The sequence below is a fragment of the Alligator mississippiensis genome, chromosome 4 (genome assembly GCF_030867095.1).
Source record: "Alligator mississippiensis isolate rAllMis1 chromosome 4, rAllMis1, whole genome shotgun sequence".
NCBI lineage: Eukaryota > Metazoa > Chordata > Crocodylia > Alligatoridae > Alligator > Alligator mississippiensis.
The window spans coordinates 109,981,909-110,007,302 of NC_081827.1; the positions used below are offsets into that span (position 1 = coordinate 109,981,909).

The 25,394-nt window shown below is 43.1% G+C and overlaps 1 protein-coding gene across 3 annotated transcripts in view; it reads right to left on the reverse strand.

Moving 5' to 3' along the window:
- BRAF (B-Raf proto-oncogene, serine/threonine kinase) overlaps nucleotides 1–25,394 on the reverse strand; it is a 161,321-nt gene that overhangs the window by 134,501 nt on the left and 1,426 nt on the right. Inside the window, exon 1 of one of the 3 annotated variants that reach the window (XM_019489346.2) lies at nucleotides 7,839–8,123. The exons of 1 other annotated variant lie outside the window; for it this stretch is intronic. In XM_019489346.2, the coding sequence (XP_019344891.1) occupies nucleotides 7,839–7,967 (129 nt within the window). In that variant the 5' untranslated portion in view covers nucleotides 7,968–8,123. Of the gene's footprint in view, nucleotides 1–7,838; nucleotides 8,124–25,394 lie in introns of those variants that run through there. One more of the 3 variants, XM_014608758.3, reaches the window with a different exon arrangement.

A 25,394-nucleotide genomic window follows, 5' to 3' on the forward strand; every position in this document is an offset into this window, starting at 1 on the left:
TGTTAAGGCATTCCCCATCATCAGAACTATTGTAGCTCACTGCCATGGCAGAGTTCTGTGGCACACCTGTTCATTTCTGATGGCACAATTTTGTGCCTTAGATCAGTGTTTCCCAACCAGTGTGCCAATGCAACCATTTAAATACTTTAAAAATAAACTTGCAGAAAACAGGTAACTCTAACAGAACAGTTTTAAATTTAACTTACTGATAACTGTGTTCAAGGGTTTCAAAATGTTGTACTTGAACTATAATCCATAGAACCTTTTCCAGATGTTAAATTCTTGTTCTAAGGAATCACTAATAATCAAACTATGCACCACTATTGACCGTACGTACAATTTCCTTTGTTAGTGAATGTATCTGCTTACTAGGTGCTGTTGGATATGTTAAAGACCGCTATAGTACATCTCTAGTAGGCTCTATAGGCATGAAGGACACTAAGCAAACAGCTCTTCTCTAACAAAGGGTATCAACTACCTAATCACAATGCATTTTCTTAAGGAATATCCTCAAACAACCATCAAAATAGTCAACTTTCACCAAAAACCTGTAAAAACTACTTTGCTTATTTTTTCAAACAAAAGCCTATGATTTTGAAGATGCAACAGTGACTGCAATGCCAGCTTATCTACTAGGGTTGAATTTGAATTCTCTCACACGCAAACCAAACCAAAACGACAAGTACTGATACAGCCTGGGAGCGAGGGGGCGGGGAACAACAATGATGAGTGGAGAGTTAGGAAGGGAGCTCTCAGATATCGTTAAGCTTAGTGGAGAGAGAGACAAGGCCATACTAAAAAAAAGTAAGGAGGGCCCATTTAACTGTGGGATCAGCCATGACAGAAGGAAACTGTTTGCACAAGAGATATACAGACTCTATATTATGAAAGGAAAGCTGTAAGCAGGAGGTGGAAACCTGGACTCCTTAATGGGCTCTGACTTCTATATCTAAAGTCAAGAGCAGGAAGGACAAAAAACTGAAGCAGGAAAATACACATATTGGTGTGTTTAGGATTTTGTCTAGATCTGCTGTTTCTTGTGCCAGCTAAAATAAAGCATTGTGTTCAGGAACACTTATGTCTGCATGTCTATGCTTCAATTATCATGTCATAAAGAATGAACTATAAATCCACAGCAGCCACAAGCTAGGGCTCTGGAAAAGTCAACAACACATCTGAGGGCACAGGAATAACAGATACATAGGCCCACTTCTGTGAAAAGTAACAAAGCTGGACCTTGGAAGTGTGCCAGAGACTGAATGAAGACACTATATAAAAGCATGCGATTGAAAGGGAGCTCCATAATGATCAAGCCCAGTCCTCTCCGCTGGCAGGCAATGACAGACTCAGAGTCCTAAAAGTTATCCGCAGAAACTCTGCTTGCATCATAAAGCATGTTACAAAGCAAAACACATCCTACCATGGTCAACAGGTAAAAAAACAGGCAAACCAGGGCACTGTTAATGTCCTGCTACTGTCATACATGCCAGAATGAGAGAGAGAGTGTGTGCGTGACCTGCATAGTATGGCACATCCATGTAGGAAAGAACATGGAGGAAGAGTAGGGCATCAGCAGTCTGTGCAGTGTGGTGAAGGGGGGCATCGCAGTGTAGCAGGTGGTCCACAAATCACTTGCCCAGGTTACATGTGGCCCATGCAGTCTCTAGCTACTCAGAAGTGGCTAGAGAGGCTAGAATTCACTAGAGAAGCCTCTAGCTTCTTCATGTGGCCTTTAGCTACTCAGACGTTGAACAGCCATGCTATAAAGCATTCAAGAAGGGAAAAAATTCTTCCTGACTCCTGCAGACAACTAGCAAAACCCTGAAACAACCTCCCATAGAGGAAGAGTATTGCAACGTGCCATTATGCTTAAGAATACATGGGTATCAACCTCACCTGGGCCCATGGGTTGCATTCAGACTGTGGTGCTTCTTAGAGGACAACCCAGTGGCAGCCCCAACCTCAAATTCCTACCTCCTCTGGGAACCCTTCACAGTTCATATCTTTGACACCCTTGGTCTAATATACTGGAGGGGATTCAAAATAGCCTGAAGTCTGCAGGGAGTTATAGCTGAACAACAGCTTTAATGAACAGTCAGTGGTAATAAGGAGACAGTTTCAATGCTGGTGTCTAGTCTTGAAATTAGACTGATGCAAACAAGAGTAGTAAAGATCAACACCATAGTAGAATACTGTTATTAAGAAGGCATCTACTACAGCACCATTATCTCTCACTAGAAGAAATAATTCTCTCAATCAAAAAATATTATTATGTAAACTTATATGTGGCAGGAAAATGTTTCAAAAGTGAAAAACATTTATCTCAAGCAGAAGTAGTACAAGCTAAATTTTCACTCAATTCAAGTTATCTTATCACTAAGGCTGGAGAGAACCTGGATATTTCATTTCATGAAGAATGACATAAATTTAGAGTTTATTCCTTCTCCAAAAGGAAACAAAACCAAAAATACTTCAATTTTCCTATGAAACCAAGTGTCCAAAAAAGACACTCTAGGAATGGTTTTAAAACAAGTCTGAAATCTGCATTCTTCCTCCCCCCTTCCCCAATAAGAATACTTAGCTAGTTTCTTAGATAAGCATTTTTGAGAATTCCTGTGTTTAACAGAAGTACAAAGAAATGAGAGTGGAAATAGCTCCAGGTATTAGAAAACGCAAAGTATCCAATGTCAACTCTCACAGTCAAAACACTGATACCTAAGCCTTTTATCCACCTAATTTACATTATATAAAAGTATATAAACCTGCTGAGATGCCAAAACTTTTGCAAAGCAAGTTTCTGGTAACACAACAAGCTGTTAAAGTAACAGACCTAACAAATCTACTGTAAGTAGCAAGAAATCCTTTTGAAACACCCAATACAAGAATATACCTGCTAATGTCTAAAAGTATTTCCAGGCTGTGTTCCAATTGCTCCTCCTCCTCAGCAAATATATTTTACATGCTGAACTTAAGTTAAAGTATAACATCCTATTTAAATGTTAGGCACATTTATGGTCGCATACAACACACATCATATATAGTACGTGAACAGGAGTGAAACCCTGTTAAGAACCAAAATAAGATATACTCCAAATGACATGAGCAATGAAATGCAAAAATTATTTAAATCTCTGTAGCCTTCCAAGGCACATTTACATGAACTATAACCTCACAACTGGGGATTGGTTTTTGTTCTGTGTTTCCACGGTGCCTAGCATAATAAGTCTTCTAGGTATTACCAAAATACAGGGTAATGGGGTTTTTTTTAGACTGTCTGTATCACCTCACAGTCACACTACTTATTTGTTATTGAGGTCACAAAAAGAGTTTCTTTCCTGGATTTATTTCCTCATTTGTATGCTATTTTAAAGTTTCTATGCATGTATGAATTAGACATGGGTAGAATTTATCATGCCCAACCATTGAGTCCAGCAGCTCTGGGTCTCTTTTGGGGAATTCCTAAGCCTCTCATTTCAATTCTCTCACCAAGTGAACTGGAGACCCTCCAGTGGCAGCTGCTGCACAGGGTCCTAACAACAGGCACCTTTATCCACCACTTTTACCTGGTGGCGTCAGTAGCCTGCCCTTTCTTCATGGAGGTGGCGGAGGAAACTCTCTTCCATGCTTTCCTGGACTGCCGTCTGTTCTGGCCACTATTTGCTGTCAACAGCACCCTCTTCGGTGCACTGGACTTGGACCTCTCCCAGATGGCATATGATTTCTCTATCCTGCACCAAGAAGCCAAAAGGAGCATGATCTGCCTGGCCAAATTCCTGCTGGACCAAGCCAAGATGACCCTGAAGAGCTGCAGAAACAAGCTTGCAGGGGCTGGCTTCAGTGATGCCCTACAAGTCTTTTATTTCCTGGTCTAGGTGCATGTTACATTTGAGATGGACACCACCTTGCAAAAATGTGAAGTAGTTTGTGTTGCACTGGACCCTCAAGGGGAAGTATTCAAGGTAGAAGACAGACAGACAGCTAGGGGAGGGGGTTTCAATCTCTGGTGACACATGCATTTCTGTTACTGACAAGTGGTTCACACTCAGCCCTGGGGGTGAAGGAGGGAAAGGCACACACTTCTGCTCTTTCACTTTCACCTTCTGGGTTTTTTTTGGTTTTGGTTTGGTTTTTTTTAAGAAAGGTTTTTAAAAAGTCAAAAGTCTCTCTCTCAAACAGCACAATGCACTTTAGAATTTGATCCTAAGCACAGGGGATCCGATTTGAATTATTTAAATAATTATGCAAATAAGCCACAATGAAAGGTATGAAGCCTTTAATCCCAGCTGCCATGCACTCCAAGTACCTCACATAGGCAACCCCTGACACACTTCACTATATCAAATGATCCCTTGCCCAAAGAAACCATCCTGCAGTGAAGCAAACTAAATTAAAAATTCTATAGTCCAAAAGCTTACCCCAGAGTTTAGTCATTTCTACTTTTCCTCCCATTGCCAACAACTCTTGTTTTTTTTTTAACCTAATCTCCCCTAAATGCACTTGCCTCCAGGATCATCAGCTCCCTGTCTCTAGGAAGTGCATATTTCATAAGCACACAACTATTTTTCAGTGTATGTATATAGCTCTGTAACAAGAGTTAAACCTGCACTATGGTTCAGATTAGAGAGACACTAGCCATTAGCTATTCTCTCTACAGTTTATCTTCTACATACTTTGTTTTATAAAAATACTTTACTTTATCAAAGTACTATATACACAACACTTCATTATGAAAGCAGTTTTTATCCCAACAATTATGGCTACAGAACCAAAAATCAAAAGCAACAACTTCAAGTTGTCTTCAGACTTAACAGTAACATAGGCATAATTTTGTTCTCAAAATCCCAAGTCTTAAAATTTGGGAAATAGATTACTGCAACTTTAACCAATGGTCTCATAATAAAGTATTATGCTTTTGCTCCAGATTACCTACTATGCTAAAATAAAAAAAACTGAAAGATTCACTTTACAAATTTATGAGAGTCAAATTCTTTTCCCTACCTATAATATGACAGGTAGGCAAAAGATGCTGGCAAATTATAAAACTGTAGAAGGAGAAGACTTTACAAAAAAGCTAGATTTTCTGTACCATTTCAGAAAGTCCAGATTTGATCCTTAAAGGGACAAGAGATGACCTTCACTTTTTTCCTGAAGCCATTCAACATGTAGAGACTAGCAAATGAAGTTGTACTTTTTTGATAGGGCTCTACGCAAGAACTTACAATTGAAACCTTCATCGTCTTTAAGAGAAAAAGATTTTTGTAGTGAAATTATTTGATGGGGAGCTCAACAGAAGCACGAGGCTACTAACTATCCTTCTGCATAGCAGACAGTTTGAGAAGGAAGAGAATAGTTTCCTATCCCATAGTGCACCAAGCCACTGTAAAGGATGTGTGCAAAGCACAAACAAAAACAGTATATGTTCTTGGTTAAATTACAATATTACAACTTTTGGATGAATGTGGTCAAGTGGAAAACAAATATTTTTTAAAACCAAGACATAACCTGAGCTAAATTAAGTACATTTATTATGAGGAAACATTGGCCATAATTATAATGTTTGTTTAGTTACTTTTTAAAACTCTTATTCTCTTAAAGCCTAGGTACAGAAGAATATTTACATCCTCTTCAGTCTATTAGATATGAAAATCTGGTTTCTACTACGCTAGCCATTCTCTAACCTAAAGCAAAGAGGTCCAAGAGCAGTTACCAGCAAATAGTTGTAATATTTATCTCTATATTTTATGATTACTATTTTTCCTCCTCATATTATTCAAAAACACAAACAGATTAAAGCTGCTATGAGTCACTTATGAGAGCTTTACTATTTTCACAACTTTTATGGTATTCAGTACTCAAACTATACTTTATAACCTCTTATCTTGTATGGAATAAAGTCTCAATTTTAACCATGCCATTAGCAAAGTTTCAACTACAGAAATTACTCTATGGTCTACTACAAAAAATAATGCTATTAAAACGAGTTAGACAAAAGTGATAAGAGGATGCATGAAGAGATTTGACTTGGAAGAAAAAAACTGACAGACAAGGGATTGAGGTTGCAACCCCAGCCCTGCCAGAGACCCATTCTATATATCTCAGTTCTCATCTCTGTACAGCATACTGTAAAAACATAGTACCTAAGGCTGTATGATACATAACCTATATCAGTGAAATACTGATATTTCTGGATAGAAGGTATTCTAAATAAATACTGAAGTGTTTTACGGGAAGAAATATGGCAACTGACTAACAAAGTAAATCTGTATTAAATAGTTCAGGACTAGAAGTAAAGTCATTAGACTGTACTACAGTGATTTAGGCATGGGTGGCCAACCTGCAGCACACATTCCAGGAGTGGCACAGGCAGCCTCTGCGCGTGGCAGGTGGCAGATAAGGGAGGGGACAGGCAGAACTGTGGTGGACAGGCAGGGACCAGGAAGCTAAGCAGCACATTGGGCAGGGGAAAGGGATCCAAGTGACACATGGGGAGGGTGTGGAGTTAATCTGCCAAATACATGGGTCCCCACTAGACTCCGGCAACCAGGCTCCTCACATACAGAAACTTTTGACGTTTTACCAAGGCATGTACTTACTGAGAACATAGGAAAAGGAAGACAAATTAAATACAGGTGGGAAGTGAATGTTCACAAGTTAAACAATATTTAACTCCGGTTATGAAGGCAACAAGTAGTTTAGACCTGAATAAGAGGCTTCACCTGGATATATCTTAACTTCCCCAAACACCCCCACTGTTATTTTTTTAACTGATTAAAAGCACTAGACTAGGATCAGGATTTATGGACTCTAAACCCAGCTGTACAACAGACCATGCATGTGACACCAGGCCACTTGCTGTGGCAGCGGTAGGAAATTTAGACCCAAGCACTCTGCCTTTCTACGCTGCCTGCAACCCCAGCTTCTCCCAATGTTTTACTGACAGCAACAATTTAAGTATCACCCTGCCAGCCAGGTGTATAGCATCTCCTTTCTTTCTTCCCAGGCTGTGAAACCATGAAAAGAAAGATGCAGGAACCAGGAAAGAGAATGCAAGTGTCCTGCCCACCAGCCCAGTGCACTTCTTTCTAACCATGTTTCCTGTTCTAGGTCAAATCAGCCAAACCATATCAATTTAAGCAGAACTCAATCGTTCCAAAAACTGTCGACTGAGCAGGCTGAGCTCCATCAGTCCGAACCCCATGTCCGGCGCTACAACCAGCGACACGACACGCGCCATCCCAGACCTATCCCCCTGGGACTTCAGATACTCCCAAAACAATTGGCAGGCAGGCATCCTATGTGCAGGCCCAAGCCCAGAGGTCTTGGGGTGCAGATGCCCCCAGATACTCCAGGTGAGCATCCTCCACCTCAGACGCTTCAATCCAGGATTTCGGATACTCCCTCTGCTCCCTCAGCCCACAAGAGGCCTGCTCACCCAAGCAGCTTGTCTGGGGGCAGCAAGACACGGGGACCAAGGTCTTGTGTGCCCCCACCCGAGCACTCCCACGGAAACGTAGAAACTGAGGCTGGAAGGGGCCTCACTGACCCCAACCCCTGCTCAAAGCCAGATCAGCCCCAAGCTCACCATCCCACCCAAGGCTCTGACACTTAAAACCCCCCAAGCCTGGAGATACACCCCCCCGAGCCCCCGTACCTGTGTTCTGCCCCCCTCCTTCACAGAAAGTTCCTCCTAATGCCCAACCCCAACTTCCCCGCCGCGCCCTTCCCGGCGGCCCCAGCCCCAGGACCGCGGGCCCCCCGGGCACGGCCACCTGCTGCCCGGTGGGAGGCCCGGGCGCGACCCCTCAGAGACGCGGGCTGGGGGCCTCGGCCGGCCTCACCTCCTCGGGCACAGGCGGCTCGGCGCTGCCCCCCGCGCAGCAGGGCCCGGCGGACGACGGCTCAGGCTCCATGTCCCCGTTGAAGAGCGAGGCCCCCTCGGCGCTGCTGCCGCTGCTCAGCGCCGCCATCTTGGCTCGGAGCGCCCGGGCGCGGGAGGGAGGGGACAGGGGAGCCGGGCCGCCCCCAGCCGCGACCCGTAGCGGGAGGGGGAGGGGGCACCCGAACCAGCCTGCTCCTAGCGGCCCGCGCCACCGGCACGTCACTCCCCGCCCGTGACGTCACCCGGCAGGACCGTGGCGCCCAGTGCGCATGAGCCGCGCAACGTCATCGGGGAACACCCTGACGTCACGGCGCAGCCGCACGTCAGCCTGGGGCTGGGGGGCGCGCGGCGTTCCAGGCCCCTCCCCGCGCACGGGCTCCCCTCTGTCTCGCTAGCCCTACGCGGGAGGGCTGGCCCGGACCCTCACTGCTGCCCCAGGGAGCCTCACTGACTGATCCTCTTCCCTTTCCGCGCACCTTCCTCCTCTCTCTCCACTACAGCCCTTTCCTGCCTTACCGCCCTCCCGACATGTTAGGCTTGGGCCCAGTGCCCAGACTCACCATTGGCCTTTCTCCCCTCCCCATACATAGGTCGCTTTTCTCCCTCTGAAGACTGTTTATTCCTTTATTCCCACATGCGCCTGTCTTCCTTCACCTCCAAACTGAATCTTCTCTTGCAACTTGGCCACAGAGGCACAGCTGTCCTTCAGGGAGCCCCTAGCTGTCCTCCTACCTTTGTCCAGACTTGAGGTTCCTTTGCTATGGGGTCATTGGCAGCGCGTAGGGGGTGCATGTGTACCCCTTGAGTGGGGCAGCGCATCCCTTGCAAAAAGGCACTGCCAACGCTACCAGCGGCACCTGCAGGTGGTTGCCGCTCACCCCTCTCCACAGGCCAGGGGTACTTTGAAAGGTCTGGGGGAGTACCTGGGGTGGGGGAGGCAGGGATGGAGAACTGCCACCCCATGCTGCTGCCTCACAGGAGCAGGGACAGGTCAAGAGCAGGGCCACACGGACACTGTGCTGCCACCACTCGGCTGCTCACCATGCCCCTGCTTGGCATCCAGCCACTTGCCACCAGCCCCCAACTCGCTCAGTGACCAGCTGCTTGCCATCCCCCTCCCCGCTCTGCGTCTGGCCGCTCGCCATCCCTCCCCAGCAGTACACTTACTAAAAAGGGAGCCACTGGGGGTACGCTTATGAAAAAAGGTTGAAAACCCCTGCATCAGGTAATCACATGGAGGCAGGATTTTGAACTCTTCTGGGGCTGGGTCCCTGAAAGAGAGAACTGAGAAGGCCGAATGCTGTTACAGGAACATTGGGGAAGATTTGTACCTTACAGATAAACTAAATTAAAGATATGTATAGCACAAGCTGTCGTGGGCTGGAGCTCACTTCAGCAGCTAGCCCATTTCCCAAGAGAAAGTACAGGGCGGTTTAAAAGCAAGGCTAGTGCCTGAGGAGTCTCAGATCGTATACAAAGATCGTATACCACAAAGCAAGCAGCAGCTAAATAAAGGCTTTTAAACCTTTATACCAAACATTACATAAAAAGGAAAAGACTTCTGTCCTATTTTAGAGAGAAGGGCTGGGCTTTCCTTTGAAGTATGTAGGCCGATTTTTTTTTTGATTTTTTTTTAATAACCACTGCTATTTGGGTGCATGGTCTGAAGCACTTAACGCCTCATGTTCAAACATACCAAAGGAATGTGAACACCATTGACTTAGATAATCAGGCCCGGAAATCAGTGGGAAATTGCAGAAATATTAGTGGGCAAAATGCTGACCTTAACATTAGCTATCGAATGTTTGGGAGCAAAAGAGCTAGCTCGAAGTTTCTGGGAATGTACAATCATGACTGCAGGTATTTTCATGGGTGAAATGTACATCAATTCTGCAATTTAAGCTAATACAAGTCACGTGGGTATGAAGGTCCAGTTGTAGATGCTGTTGCAGAACAAGGGTTTAAGTATCAAATATCCAAAGAGTCTAACGTTAAGCTTACCTAGACTAACCTTGTCTTTGGCCCCTTGAGTATATCTCCTTACAGTACTGTCCTTAATTATGTAACATATGATTCTTCAATTTATACTTAAAAATATATAGTGTAGAGGTGCTGACGGTTATTAAAAGCCATATCTGAGAGGGAGAAGAACTTCTCCATCAAGAACTACATCCAGAAACATAATGATCATGAAAACTGCTTTTAAACCCAAAACAGAAACATATTGCAAGAAGCTGCACCTATCTACAATAGTTATGAAGTATATGAATGTACAATTTGAAAAACAACATTATTGGGTTAGCTAAGACATTATATCTTCATAGCTATGCATGGAAGAACAGTTTAAGGGATATACCCAACCTGAAAAAAAAATCGCATTTTTGAGAGATTTTTGTATATGTCATCATCATCATGATTAAAGCCTATGATTACTCAAGCTGAAAGGAGTCAGCAAAGCAATACAAAAATTGTTTCTTGTTTTTAGTTTGTGCATTTGACAGCTCTTCAACCCTGTTCTTCCTAACATTTATGCACATGCTTCACTTGCATATTTTAAACAAAGTTTTCTTGCGATCAGGGATCTAGTAGCTTCCTTGCTGAAGATATCCTCATGATAAATATTCAGTGGGTAACATGAAAAAAGCAAAATGCACAACAAACCAAACTCAAAGTATACTACTTAAAGGGTATTATAATCTGGAATATTTTTAATCAGTCAATTAAAAAGAAAACACAAGTTCATAAAATGGGTCAACATATAACCTTTGTCATTTTCTTCTGACTTTTGGGTGCTTAGCCATCAGCTTTTTGTATTAATGTAATTTTTGAACGTTGAACACTATTAAATCTATATAATAGATTGGGTTTTAGAAGTCACCTTTCACATTTGAGTTATTGCTTTGTAAAAACACCTGGCACTGAGTTAGACATTGGGAATGTTATAAGTGTTTAAGCAGCTGTAACAGCCACTTACTGTATGCAGTCAGCAATAGCTCTCCTACAGCTTGGAACAGTGGGACCTTTTTTATTATGAGAAGGAACTTTGGAAATGAGTCTGGCCAAATTTATTCCCTGTTCTTTTGAAGTGTCGTACAATATTTATCTACTACCTGGCCAGCCATAAAAGATATACAGAAGGTACATATTTAACATTTAAATGTATTTTAATGAGTCTGATAGACTACCTCTGTTAACAAAACACCTCCCTAATAGGGCATCATAGCATCCTCACTGACTGGATAGGATCCCATGATTCTGGGTCAGAGTTGCCCTGGAGTCCTACACCAGCTAGACAACACTGCACAGAAGAACCAAAAATCAAAACTAAGTTACTTGTCATCAAGTTACTGATTTAGTCCCTAACAACCCTATTTTGTAGCGAGACATTTGAAAAGACAGTAATCGACAATGTGGGATAAGAATCCAAAGTGTTGGCAAAGAAATGTGTGCACAGACTCTGGAAACAAAAACAGATTAAGAACTGAATGTAAGCTGAATAGACTGTTGAGAGAAATTTCCCTGTACTTGTAAGGAGATTAAAAGAAATGCAGTAGTAAATTCATATCTAGTCAAACTCCTGGGGTAGCTGATTTTAGAGAAAAACTGACTGAGCCAAGTTAATTCATGGAATAATTCCATGTATGCAGTGGAATTTGTGTCAGAGAAGCTTTTGGCTCAAAAGTGCAAAACAGTCATAAAAATTTATAGGGTATTTTCTCACAAACAGTTTACAGTGAGGATATCAATCTAGCAGGAATTATAGCAATCTGTAATTTGGTGAAATACATTTTCCTGTGCCTCTGATAATCCCACATCCTTTGTTCCTGTGCATTCAAATTGATCAGGAGGTTTGCATTCTCACAGAGCATGTTAGTCATGCTATGTTATTATTATTTACACCGTGTAGCACCTTACTGGCTGCAAGTCTGAGCCTTCATGCTGCCAAATGAGAACCAAAGTGAGGAACAGAGCCAAAATTTACCACCCAATACATATGATGTGGACAAGGATTTTTGTTGGCTTGTTTTTCTTTTTAACTAGAAGAGAATTGAATGCTCTGTGATGATTGGGCAGGGAGAGAGGCAGAAATCTACTATTCATACTGCACCTCCTTGTTGTCTAGGAAGGTCCATATTTAGTGAGGAATTTAATTTACATTTAATTCCATTTTACATAGTGTAATTTTTGGTCTCAGCTTAAATCTATAAAGAAGATCTATCAATGTCAAAGCTAACTGCTTTTTGGTGATGTGTAATTCTGGTCCTTGATACCCCAACACAGTTTGAGGAGGCTATTAAACTACTTTTTGTTATTACTTCTGTTCATTATTAACATGCAAAACCCGTGACCTAGAGGTAAAGGACTCTTTTCTATTACCAAATCCTTAAACCACCTAGACTAGTTATTCTCAGCCAGGGTTCTTCTGTGGTACCCTTGGGTGCCTTGAGATCCTTTGAGGAGTGCCACAGGAGGTATCAGGAGATAAGCAGATAAGGGCAGGCTCAGGCTCTCCCTGCCTAACTGCTCCCCCGCTCTACTGTTCAGCCCCTTTGCAGGGATGCAAGTGCTGCAATTAATTAGTTTTTGAAACTAGGTGCCACTCAATTCATAAAAGGTTGAAGGGGTGCCTCGAATCTAAAAGTTTGAGACCCACTAACCTAGACCACTAGTTGATTTATTCTTAGAAAGTAGTATAGTTAGTGTAATTTGTATTTTGGCAAGTAACTCAGATTTGTAAATACAATCAACACCCCCCGCCAAAAAAAAAAAAAACCATCAAAAACCCCCAAAGTCACTTCCTATGGAGTTTCCAGCTATGTAGCATTTTGCGGGGGGACAGGGGGTTGGAATTCTAAATTTTGCCTAAATTCTGATCAGACAACTAATGTGGTTAAATCATTGAAGGGAAAGACACTCATCTTTCAGGTTACCCAACAGAAGATTTTGTTGATCAAAGTAACACATGCTTTTTAAGAGAAAATGTTGTACCTTGTCAGTAGAAAATGAGAGAGTTAGTTGACAGTCTAAGCCAATGTAGAAATTTGAAGACATGACTACCCTTTCCCAGATAAATCAGTTTGCATCGATGTTATGCTCAGAAGAAACTAGTGTCCAGTGGTGTGCAAAATCTGTCTAATCAAATTAGAGTGGGTTTGAGTTGTTGCCATTTCTGTTTCAGAGAAAAGAGCGTCCTTAACGAAAAAAAAAATCAAAACAAGTCCTACGGCACATTTTCAGTTTATCCAAATGGTTAATTCAAGGCTAAAGCTACTGGACTATGCCTACTAGCTTGTTAATAGGTACAGAACATTTACATCCTCTTCTGTCTAGTAGATATGAAAATATGGTTTCTACTATGCTAGTCATCCACAGCCCCAGATTTGTAAGGTGTTTCTGCAAATCTACCAGAACCTTATCTTTGTTTTTAGATACCAAAATACCTTGGAAAATATGGTCTCTCTTGCCAAATCCTGATCATCTTGTTCACACAGTGAAATTCAGTCATTTTAAGAGGAACAATAATTGTCCCAAGCATTGAAGCATTTGCATTTGATCTGGACATGTATAAAAATGCAGGCCCAAATTATCTACCGCAATAAAATAAGTACAGATAAACCTCTTAAAATATATTTAAAAGCATACATCATTAGTTCATACAATAAAATAGAGCTAAAATATGTAACTTGATTTACCCATCCTCCAGGGCAACTAGCACTGTTTATATGTCATATTCAATTCTGAATCCTGACTGGGAGGAATCCAGGATGTTGATGAAACAGAGATACAATTGATGGCAGCTTGCCGTTACCTTCTTTGTAATCTTTCCCAGAAAATTTGAGGCAGGGCAATAGCTAGCCTGCTGACTGGAATCCAACACCAAGCATTGTCCAGAACAAAGTGTACTTAATTAAAGTTGCATACTCTCCAAGAAAAATGAGGTGAAAATAACAGTTGAGGAGGGAGCATGTGGCCTCATTCATGCATTGTAGGACACGCATCTTTTGAAGCTTTCAGGAGTTCCCTATCCTAAATGCTCCAGTGTTAGACCAAGGGGAAAATGTGGGTGCTTCCATCTTTTTTGTTATTGTACAAACCTCTGATGCTTTATACCATCTGGAAACAGAGTTAGATGGGGATTCAGATTTGCAGCTGAACAGTGCTTCTCTAAGTCCTCATCCCAATTTCTGCTTTTCATTCTTCCTCAACATGCACAAAATTGTTATCTATTTCAGTGATTCTCAACCCATCTGGCCCCATTGGCTGGATGAGTGGCACAAAGCTGGTCTGCAGGCTGGATCCTACACATGGGGTTACCCCATGAGCCTGATCCTGCCTGGAGTTGATCCGCAGGTATGATTTGGTGTACTGGCCTGGCCTGACCCCATGCACCAGCCCAACCCTGCACATTGGATCCATCTGTAAAGCAACCCTGTGTACCAGATGTGGCTGCTGCATGATGCCACGCACCAGCATAATCCTGTGCACGGGGCCATGTCATCTGGGTTGCAAGGCTCCCCATGGGTCCATACATTTGGCTGTAGGAACCATGGCAATTAACACTGCCACAGCTCCCATACTGCCAAATATCCAGATGCTTAGGAAGCCCCACAGGGTGGATAAAACAGCTCTGGATGCTGGATCTGGCCCATGGGCCATAAGTTGAGCACCACTGATTTGGTTCATTTATGCCTTACACAAGGACTTGATGCTCCTCCCATTCAAGCCAGTGGAACAGCCTCAATAGTTTTCATGGGAGAGAAACAAGCATCAAATGCTTAAACAGGCATTTTTACACATGCTTTGGGAGGCACAGGTGGGGGGGGGGCACTTTAATTAGCGAGTGAGAGCTTTGAATTAAAAGCGCCCAAGCATCACATTTATCAGTGTCCCCCCATGTTGAAAAATGGTGGCATGGTGCTTTGAACTAAAGCTCATCAAACAAGATTTAGTTCAAAGTGCTCTGCCACCATTTTTTGACACAGGGACACTAATACACGTGACACCAGAGTCTGCTGGAGCTTGTTTATTTCCGTGCTCCAGCAGACTCGATCAATCAAGTCTGCTCCAATGCACTGGATTTCCAGTGCATTGAAGCTGGCTCCCTGCATGTGTATAGGAGCCCACAGAGAGCAATGTATAACCCAAGTGATTTAACATGTCATAAACATTATATAAAATTATCATGAATAAAATGGCACTAGATCATAAAAGTTGTATTTTCCCCCAAATTAAGTAGAATGTCTCTCCTTCATCCTTCAGTGACTTTGCAAGACTGCACATCAGAGCCACAGCTTTCTGAGATTTCCCTCTAGTAGTCATAGGTTTATGAAGTAGAAGAGTAAATCTTAAAAATGACACCTCTGCATCTCTGGATTTAAATATGTCAAAATTCTCTATGTATAATAGAGTCTATCTTTAAAAATAAATTGGAATTTTAGTTTCCCCATTTTTAATTAAATACAAAAATATGAGTCCACACATTTCTTAATTCATGTACTATACCTCCTTTTCTTAAGGAATGGCGATCTAGGTGATGCCCTTTAAAAAACACACACACACACAAAAAAATGTATCAGTTTGGGACTGGCATAAGGAGTGTTTTTCTCATTCACAAGCTTTTCACTTGACTCAGATGAAAATAAATTTGCAGGAACATTTCTATAAAACATTCTTCTAGAATACAGCTCACACATTTAAGTTGACCTTTAGAAGACAATAGCTCAAGCTTCTTCTTTTGGATGCAGAACACACATAGGGGAGGGTTTTGGCATATCAAAAGACAGTCAGGTCAGGACATGTGTCTCATGAAGGGGACTGGGTTTAGTGCAAGGGTGCTCAACCCCCAGCCCATGGGCCAAATCTGGCTCATGAAGCTAAGGCATCCAGCTCATGGGGCTTCCCGCAAGTCAGGAAATTTGGCAGCAGGGAAGCAGTGGCAATTAATACTGCCACTCCTTCCCTGCTGCCAAATTCCCAAGCCTCACATGGCAGTTCAGATCCAGGCCATATCCCCTTCCCTTTACACAGCCAGATTGGGGCTGGGCTATGTCCCCTTCCTCCAAATAGCCCGATTAGGATCGTGCTGCAGCCCCGATCTCTGGGCAGCCAGGTTGGGTTGGGCTAAGCTCCCCCCGCTCATCTCAGGATCAGGGCTGAACTGCACCTGCCCCCTCCATATGACCAGATTCAGCTCACAGACTGGATCTGGCCTGAGGATGGACTGGGAACCACCCATCCAGCCTGTTGGGCAAAAAAGCTGAGTGCCACTGGTTTAGGGAATATGTAGCTACTAACTTTATGGGAATTCAATTCTCTCCTTCCCATGCTCTGCATAACTAACCTATTGATAATGACGGCTCCAGTGATGACAGACTTAATCTGTCAATAAACTGAGCCCCAACATGCTACCTCCTACCCCCACTTGCCTTCTTAAATCCCTGCTTAATAGTATATATAAGACAGTGAGAAGGCCCCACACACTGTTGTACAGTTAGAACATTAGAAGACATCATCCCAACCCGGCTAAACAAAGCTGTGGCTGGTCCTGCCTTGATCAGGAGGTTGGACTAGATGACCTCCTGGGGTCCCTTTCAACCCTAATTTTCTATGATTCTGATAGGGCTGACGTAACAAGGTCCATTCATAGGAACCGCTGGTTTCCAGAATCACTGTTAAGCTAGTAAAGGGAGAGGCAGTTAGAGAAAGGGGAGACAGGGACTGGATAAAAAGTTAAGTGACAAGGGAACATAGCAGAAATAGGAGCAATGAGAAAATCAGGTAGAATCATTCTTCAAGGAAAATTAGATGCTGTAGAAAATTGAAAGAGAAGGAGACACAGAAGGGGACTAGTCTGTTCTGGTGATTTAATATAGTCAGCATAGGTATTCCTGTTAATTTGGGATTTTTGGTCATTCTCCTCAGAGCTTTAACTTGGTCAGTTCTTTAATATGTGTTTTTTTTTTTATTTTAGTCTCAATATTGATAAACTTTATTAGCTTTAAGTACCAAATGGTTGTGAATTGCTATTACCATACTTAGTTTCATAGTGCTTAGGGTCAGAAGGGACCTAAACAGATCATTAGGTCCAGCCCCCTGCCCCGAGCAGGAGCGAGTGCCAGGGTCATAACACCCCAGCCAAATATCTGTCCAGCCTCCTCTTGAAGACCCCCACCATGGTAGGAGAGAGCACCACTTCACTCAGGAGTCCATTTCAGAGCCTGGCAGCTCTGACTGTAAAGTAATATCTCCTGATGTCCAGCCTGAACCTTCTCTCTAACAATTTGTGGTCGTTATTCCTAGTAACCCCGGGTGGTGTCTGGCGGAACAGAGCCTCCCCCAATCCCGCTGGTCCCTCCTGGTGAGTTTCTAAATGGCCACCAGATCCCCTCTCAGCCTTCTCTTGTGGAGGCTGAATAGATTCAGGCCCTTCAGCCTCTCTTCATAGGGCCTGCCCCGTGCCCCTTGGCCCTCCTCTGGACCTTCTCAATGCTAGCCACATCTCTCTTGAAGTGCGGTGCCCAGAACTGGATGCAGTACTCCAACTGTGGCCTGACTAGCGCCGCATAGAGAGGAAAGATCACCTCCCTGGACCTGCTTCTGATGCATCTGTAGATACATGACAAGGTGCAGTTAGCCTTACTGACCGCTTCCTCGCATTGGTGGCTCATGTTCATCCTGGAGTCAACAATGACTCCAAGATCCCTTTCTGCCACCGTGTTGACAAGAAGGGTGTTCCCAAGCCTATAGGTGTGTTGCTGGTTCCTTCTTCCTAGATGCAGCACCTTGCACTTTTCTGCACTGAATTCCATGCTGTTCTCATCCACCCACCTCTGCAACCTGTCTAAGTCTAGCTGGATTCTGTCCCTCCCCTCCAGCATGCCCACCTTGCCCCACAACTTAGTGTCATCAGCGAATCTGAACAGCGTGCATTCCACACCCACATCCAGATTGCTGATAAAGATGTTGAACAGTGCAGGCCCCAGGACCGAGCCCTGGGGGACTCCACTGCCCACATCCCTCCAGGTCGAAAGTGACCCATCCACCACCACTCTCAGGGTGTGACCATCTAGCCAATTTGCCACCCATCTGACTGTGTAGGCATCAATGCCGCAGTCACCTAGTTTTTGTTGAGAGAATGTGGTGGGAAGCCATGTCAAATGCCTTCTTAAAGTCCAGGATGATGACATTCACCTCAGTGCCCTCGTCCAGGGACTTTGTGACCTGATTATAAAAGGAAACCAAATTAGTCAGGCAGGACCTGCCCTCAATGAACCCATGTTGGTTGCCTCTGAGCATTACCTCCCCTGCTAGGCCTTGCAGATGTGCTCCTTGATGATTTTCTCAAAGGTCTTCCCAAAGACCAAGGTAAGACTGACCGGCCTATAGTTGCCGGGGTCCTCCTTTCTCCCCTTCTTGTAAATGGGGACCACATTGGCCCTTTTCCAATCCTCTGGTACCTGGCCAGTGCCCCATGAGCACTCATAGAGCTGCTATGACCCCTGCCAATTCCCTCAGCACCCTCTGGTGAAAAGCATCTAGACCTACTGATTTAAACACATCCAGCCCCTCTAGAAGTTCCCTAACTAGGTCATCCCTGACCCTAGGCATGGTGGTGCCTCCCCTGGGTCCTTCTGTAATCTTAGTGGGGGAAATGTCCCGGTCCCTGTCCAGGAATATGGAGGCAAAGAATCTGTTAAAGAGGTCAGCTTTTTCACTTGTGAATAGTTTGTGAAGCTTCTACTTTGAATAGTTATATTTCATAATCTATAAAGATCTAAGTAGAGCACAGTTTAGGACTTACCAGGCTCCAGAAAGGGGAATTGTAAGGATTCTGTGTGAAGTACTTACCTTATTATTCAGTCATTTCATATCCTGTGTTTAGAATTTTCTTTCACAGCTCCTAGGCTTGCTTTTCCTGTCATACAGGAGTTTTGTTGAGCTTTGCTTCAGGCACCAGCACCTACTGTAATCTGATTCCTCAACACTTTGAAGATAGGGAGGTAACTCCTTGCATCTCTGATCTAATATTAACACTTTAGCAAATGAATACACCTGCTCAGTCAGTTTATGTTTTCAGTGTTTAGCTTCCTTACGGAGCAGCAAAAGCCCGCTAGGGATTGCATTGGCTTGGAGTAAGGAAACTTTGAGATAAAGAAGAGGCTAAATTAATAAAATGGATCAAATGTAGAAACTATAGCTTTTGTGCAGGACAGTGAAAAAAAATGTGTTGACAAATCAGCATGCATTGATGCGAGCCCTTGCTGTAGGAACGATTGGGGATATTATTTTCTGCCAATCTCTGCTGTCACAACCAGCGGATTTTTGCAGTCATTATGTGGCTGTCAGAGGCACATTAGAATTACCTAGTAATTTCTGTGAGAGGAGAGTGGCCATTTGCTGCCCACTTCACTGTCTTGCTGGTCTTCCCTGCCCATCTTCATTGTTTCAATTTTATGTTCCTCTGAGGTAGAAAAGTATCATGTGACAATAGTATAAAACACCAGGACGAGCATTGCTTCCTTAAAAGAATGAACAAGGAGCTTTATTAGATGGCAGAGTGAGCATTTAATTACTTTAATAAAGCATCTGATCTCGGTAGCTACTTTTATGCCTGTTGCTCTCTTTCTGCTTCACTGCTGAGCTTCCACCTGAAAGTTTTGCTAACCCCTACTCTGTCCAGCTTCCTGCTATCCATAGAGATTTTCACGGGAAGAGCCGCTGTCCTTTCACCATCCAGCTAGTCCCAAGCCTTCAATGGCTGATCATTAACCCTGCTTTTTATAAGCAGTGGCTGGAAAGCTCACTCCTGATGAGGGTTTTTTTCCTGTGCTGGCAAATCCCTTGCACAGAAGGGTACAGATTCCCCAGTACAGAGGAAACTTGTCTAGAAGGTGAAGCATGTTTGTGCCAGGGGGTTTCCACAGCAAGCAAGGATATTTTCAGCCCATGGAAATCACGTTCCCTGCCAAGGTGTAGCTTTTTTGAAATCTTTACCCTGAAGCATACTACCTCTATACCTCCTCTTACCTACTTCATGCCCTTCCAAGTCTCACTGATCCTTCACTTTCCAGCAGACATTCCCCAACATAAAGCCCTAGCTACAGCTTGTCCACATAGGCATTTGCAGTTGGGGGTGGAAGTGGGGTTGGGGATGTGGGTGTCTATGAATTTTGGGCTAAGAGATTCATCATAATCGTATTTAAGCTTAGCTGGTGATTTTAATATCTATTTTTCTTCAGTGATGAACCATCACTGATGGTATATTTTCTTTTTAATAAAATCCTACATTGTAATGTATGAGTACTGAAGGCGTTAAGACCACAACAAATAGACCAGGGGTCAGCAACATTTTTGAGCTGAGTGCCGAAAACACCTACAACCTTGACTTGTAAGATATTGGTATGCCAGGTGTGGGCTGCGGGGGAGCCATGAGGGCACCTATCCTTTTGACAGCATGGCCCTGGCTCCTTCTTCACCATCCTCCCCAAGGCATTCATGCCAAGCAAAATGCCTTTGTGTACCACAATCTGGCAACCATGCCGGGAGTTACTATAGACCAACTGAGGTAAAAAACTTGCACATATTTAATTTGTCCTAAGAAGCAACCTGCTTAACTAGCAAGTGAGAATCGGGCAACTCACTGAAACATGCTACAGTTATCACTCCCTTGAGCGTCTGAGAATTTTAATGATGCCAAGGACCACAGGCAACATTTCTGGTACCGTGTTCAACCTCAAAGTCTTTTGATGCTGTAAGTTGCTGAAAGGCTTTACTTATAACTCAAGACCTCTGGATATGGACGTTCTTTTTTAAATCTGATGCGACTTCTCCCTCCAGAAGACAACAATTAGTTTCAATAAAAGAACACAATCCCAGATACAAACTGCTTGGGAAATCCTACAGGGATCCTTCCTAGATGGCATATTTATTGCTCTTTTATATACATCTTTTGCACGTCTTGTAAATATTCTAATACTGCTCTGTCCTCAGAAGGCATGATTACTTATCAAAGACAGAGCTTTCCCTTGGTGGACTTTTGGATCACCTGCTAGTTTGATTTTGACTGAATAGAGAGGGGTACTTTTTACTAGTGCTTATGTCATTGCAAGGCAACAGGGCAATACCTTGGTAATATCCTAATGTATAATGATTAAGAATAGCAAAAACAAAAGAGTTAGGGAGAGTTACTTTCCTGCAGTACATAGTGGCTGTATGATTCCCAATGGCTTGTTTGCTATTCTGTATTTAATTTTTTTTTTTTTAAATGTTTGTGAGAGTTCAGTGCTTATGAAAAGTCTGAAAGCTGATTTTACTTAGCCAGGCACAGAAAAGCCAAAGAGTGCTAACACAAGCTGCCCCTTACACCTCAGCTGGTAGGGACTGAAGTCAACTTTGGCCATTTTCAAGGGGCCTAGGCCAAGCTGCAGAAGTGTGGCTAAAGCAGAAGTCCCCAAAGCCTGGTTCTGAGTGACTATATAATAACTTCTGCAGATGTGACAACCAATTTGGTCAGCAAAGTAAATGAAGTAATCAACTTCCAGGTGCACCAGTAATGAGATCCAATTAAACAGAGCACAAGGCCTGAAAGGAGAAATTATAAAGGAAGACCTTAAATATTCCAGGTATACTATACCATAACTTTATCTTAAAATGTTAGTAGTAGTGATTGATGTAACCAATTGTATTACATACTGTTTTGCTGTAATAGATATATTTTTGTTAATTTCTCAGATAAGTTGTAGAAACAAACCAGCTTTGTCAGTGCAGATGGTAAACTAAGGTGGGGAGAAAGAAGGGCAGTGGCAAGCAGCATTCCATGGTGGTGAAAGAAAGAGATAAGAAACTTTCCATTCTTCTTTCCCAAGGACATAAATCCCAACTAATTGACACCTCCCAATTCCATAAAAGATCCAGTCCAAACAAGTTTCAGTGAAACAAATGCAAGAGTGAAACAAAAGGCAGACAAGTTTCTTTGGGTAAATGCGATATCTTTTATTAGACCAACTAAATAGTTGGAAAAATGGTTCTTTGCAAGTTTTCAAGCACAAACACCCTTCTTCAGGCATAGGGAGAGTCTGTTGGTATTTTGTGTGCACTCCTGGGTAGAATAGAAGCCAATATGCAAAATACAGGTCTGTGAAAATGCAAATGTGTGGCAGTGAAGATCAGAGAGGATGGGTAACAGTAGGTGTGAGACAGGTAGGTGGGGAGCAGGAGGAAGAGGAGAAAGTTGACCTGGTGATAGAATGTAGCTAGTAAAATGTAGAGAGGTTACCTGGGGCTATTAGATGGCAGACAAGTTATGTGTCATAAATCTGATGTCTATATTTTGTCCATGATTGTTTGTATCCAGTAGATTTATGAAGTTTGTAGGGTTATCCATGAAAGATGTTTTTTTAAATTCCCTTTGAGGGTTAGAGTTGAGAGATTGGGAAAGAGAGGTTGTCTGTGAGAAGTGTGCACCCATATTTAATTGGGTATTTTTGTCTTTGATAGATTTTTGGTGTGCATTCATTTTGGTGCAGTTTTTGTTTGGTTTATCCTACATATTTGCCATCAGGGCATTTACATTTCTGGAGGTACATGTGTAAGATCCAGGAATGGTGATAGTTCTGTTGTGGGGTATGGTTACTGAAGGAATGATGGAGATGTGGTGGCAGGTTTTACATGTCTTGTCCTCGCATGGTCTGGATCCATTCAGTGTGTTTTGGGCCATAGGAAGTTTGCTTCTGGTGATAAGGTTGGCAAGGTTTGGTGCTTGTTTAAAGGCCAAGATGGGTGGCTCTTTAAGAATTGGGTCTCCTTCTTCTATGGGTTGCAATTGTTTGAGGATTTTCCATATAGTTTCCAGGGAAAGATGGTATATCATAACTGATGGTGTGAAATTCATGGGGGTTTTCTTTTTGTACTGCAGGAATTCTTCACGTGCTTTCCAGGTGGCTCTTTCAAAAGTACGATCTGTCTCTCTCGAGTGTCCTTGTCGAGTGAAAACCCTTTTTAGGTTTATGAGGTGACAATCATGGGTTTTCTTCTCAGTGCAAATTCAGTGATATCGGAGGGCTTGGATGTAGATTACAGCTTTCTTGGTGTGTTTAGGGCGATTGCTGGTTCTGTGTAGATACGTATGTTAGTCTGTGAGTTTCTTGTATACGGTGGTTTGTATTTTATATTCATGGAAATTGATCATAGTGTCTTAAAAGCAAATGTTGGTGCTGGAGTATTTAAGAGAGAGTCTGATAGCAGGATGATGATTATTTGTGATGGAATTCAATCAGAGGTTGCAGGTTTGCAGTACAAATTATGAACAGCAGCTATATCTCTTAGGTATAGCATGGATTTGATGGTGCAGTTCTGGAGGAAGTCTTCTTCCAGGTGGCCCATAAAAAGTTTGGCATATTGTGCAGCCATTTTGGTCCTCATAGCTGTACCCATGGTCTAAAAGAAGTGTTCATTATTAAAAGTGAACTTGTGTCTGAGGTTGAAGTATGAAACAAGGAAATTTAAATAAAACCAATCAGAGAACATTTATTAGATTAGAATAAGCCATCTAGAAATTTGGAGAACTCAGCATATTCAAGAAGACCTGCTGCCAGTCTGTGCGCCACATTTCTCCCCACTCTTGAGCCTCCCCAGCCCATACAGGTAAGGCTCTACATTGTGCTGTCATGGGTAGCCAGATAGACCTTTGGACGAGTGTGTGTGCGCGCGCACACACACACACACACACACACACACACACACACAGGAATAAAAAGCCAGACTGTCAATCTGTCTCTTGCCTCTTTTGTCAGTACCCAACCTTCAAGTTTATCTGCAATTCAGGTATTAGGACTACCACTTGTGAAAAAGGACAGTTTAGCATCTGGTATGCAAGAGAATGTATTAGCCCAACCTGTAATAGTATTACTGTGATATGGACATCTATTTACAAATAACTGGACCAAGAAAAGCCTACTCACTTTAGGAGAACATGATCACTGTTGACCTGAGTGAGTTCTTTACTGGAAATAGGAAGAGTCAATGTTTCATTACAAGTCTCCCTGAAATGTCTATATATTTGTGTTTTTTTATCTGATACACCAGCTGGGCAGTTGCACTTTAAAATGTAACCTAAGACAATCTGTAGTGCAGTGGAGAATTCAGTAGTATACTTAAGAAAATTCTTGAATCCATCGATATTTGGTGAGACACTTAAGCACATGCTTACAATTAAGCATGTGCTTAAGTATTTGCTAAAGCAAGACCTCAAAAGGATCAAAGGTCTCTCCAAATAGAGCAGCCCATAAAGCTACTGAGGTCAAGACATACTAGTTTTTGCAGTCAATGGCACAGAGTGGAATGATGCGAATAGCATCACATATAGTTGCCTTTGCCTTCCCATCCTGAATGATCACATGCCATTTTACAGCCGTCTTGACCAAGGATAGCCTTTGGTACAAGTCCAGAATGGAACTCTCTCACACACGTCTAGAGCTGCAGTAAAAGATCTTAACTACTTTGCCACCATGCTCCATCCTCAGATAAATTAGCCTAGGCCCAAGCACATGTACAAAGATATTCCAAGGAGTGCAGCCCTTATTTACTCCACTTAGTTTAGGCCCTTGAATATGAAGCCTGACTTAAGACAATGATTGTTTAAAAACCTTGGCCTGAGGGAACTTATGATTTTTTATCCAAGCAAGAGTTGTAATGAAAATCTATATAGACTGTGTGGATTCAGTTTTAAGTTGCTTGCAATAAAGCTCTGATGTAAAGAGTACTACTTGCAGCATGAGGTTTCTTAGATCAGGTACATTCTGCTTCTAATACCATCAGAAGGTCTAGTTACTAAAAAAAAAAAAAAGCCCGTAACGCAAACATCAAACCAGAATGAAATAGGACAGGGGTGTTCAACCTTTTTGAATGCGGGGCCGAATCATGAACTTTTTAAAATCACCCAGTGGGCCAGCAAGCCACATTCAAAGCCCTCACAGAAAGCGGTATCGCATCACCCCCCCAAAAACAAAAGTACAGTGTTTATTTTAGTTTCCCATCGCAGCACCTCGGGCCTCAGAAAACAGCTTGGAGGGCTGCATGTTGGACAAGCCTGGAATAGGACATATCTAATGAGTGCCATTAGATATTTACAGATGGCTTTACGAGCACTGGAGTAAAGTACTTTCATTTGTAGACAGAAAACACTATAATGCAGGGGTTGTCAACCAGGGGGTACTTGCGGAGGCCCCAGGTGGTACGTGGCGGCAGCACGGAGAAGCGGGGGTACTTGGGAAGGCATGGCATCTGGGGGAGGCCATCCAGCACTCCGCCACCGCCACATGCTGCTTCTCTGTGCCCAAGTACCCCCACCTTGCATCCAGCTGCCAGAGGACCCCTCCCTGCCTTCCCCACTTGTCGATCAGCTGCCAGGGGACCTCCCCCCCTGCACACCTAGAAGGGGTAGTCCAGGAGGGGTATCCATCCGAAGCAGTACATTCTTTAAAAAAAAGTTGAAAACCTTTGCTATAGTGGAGATAAG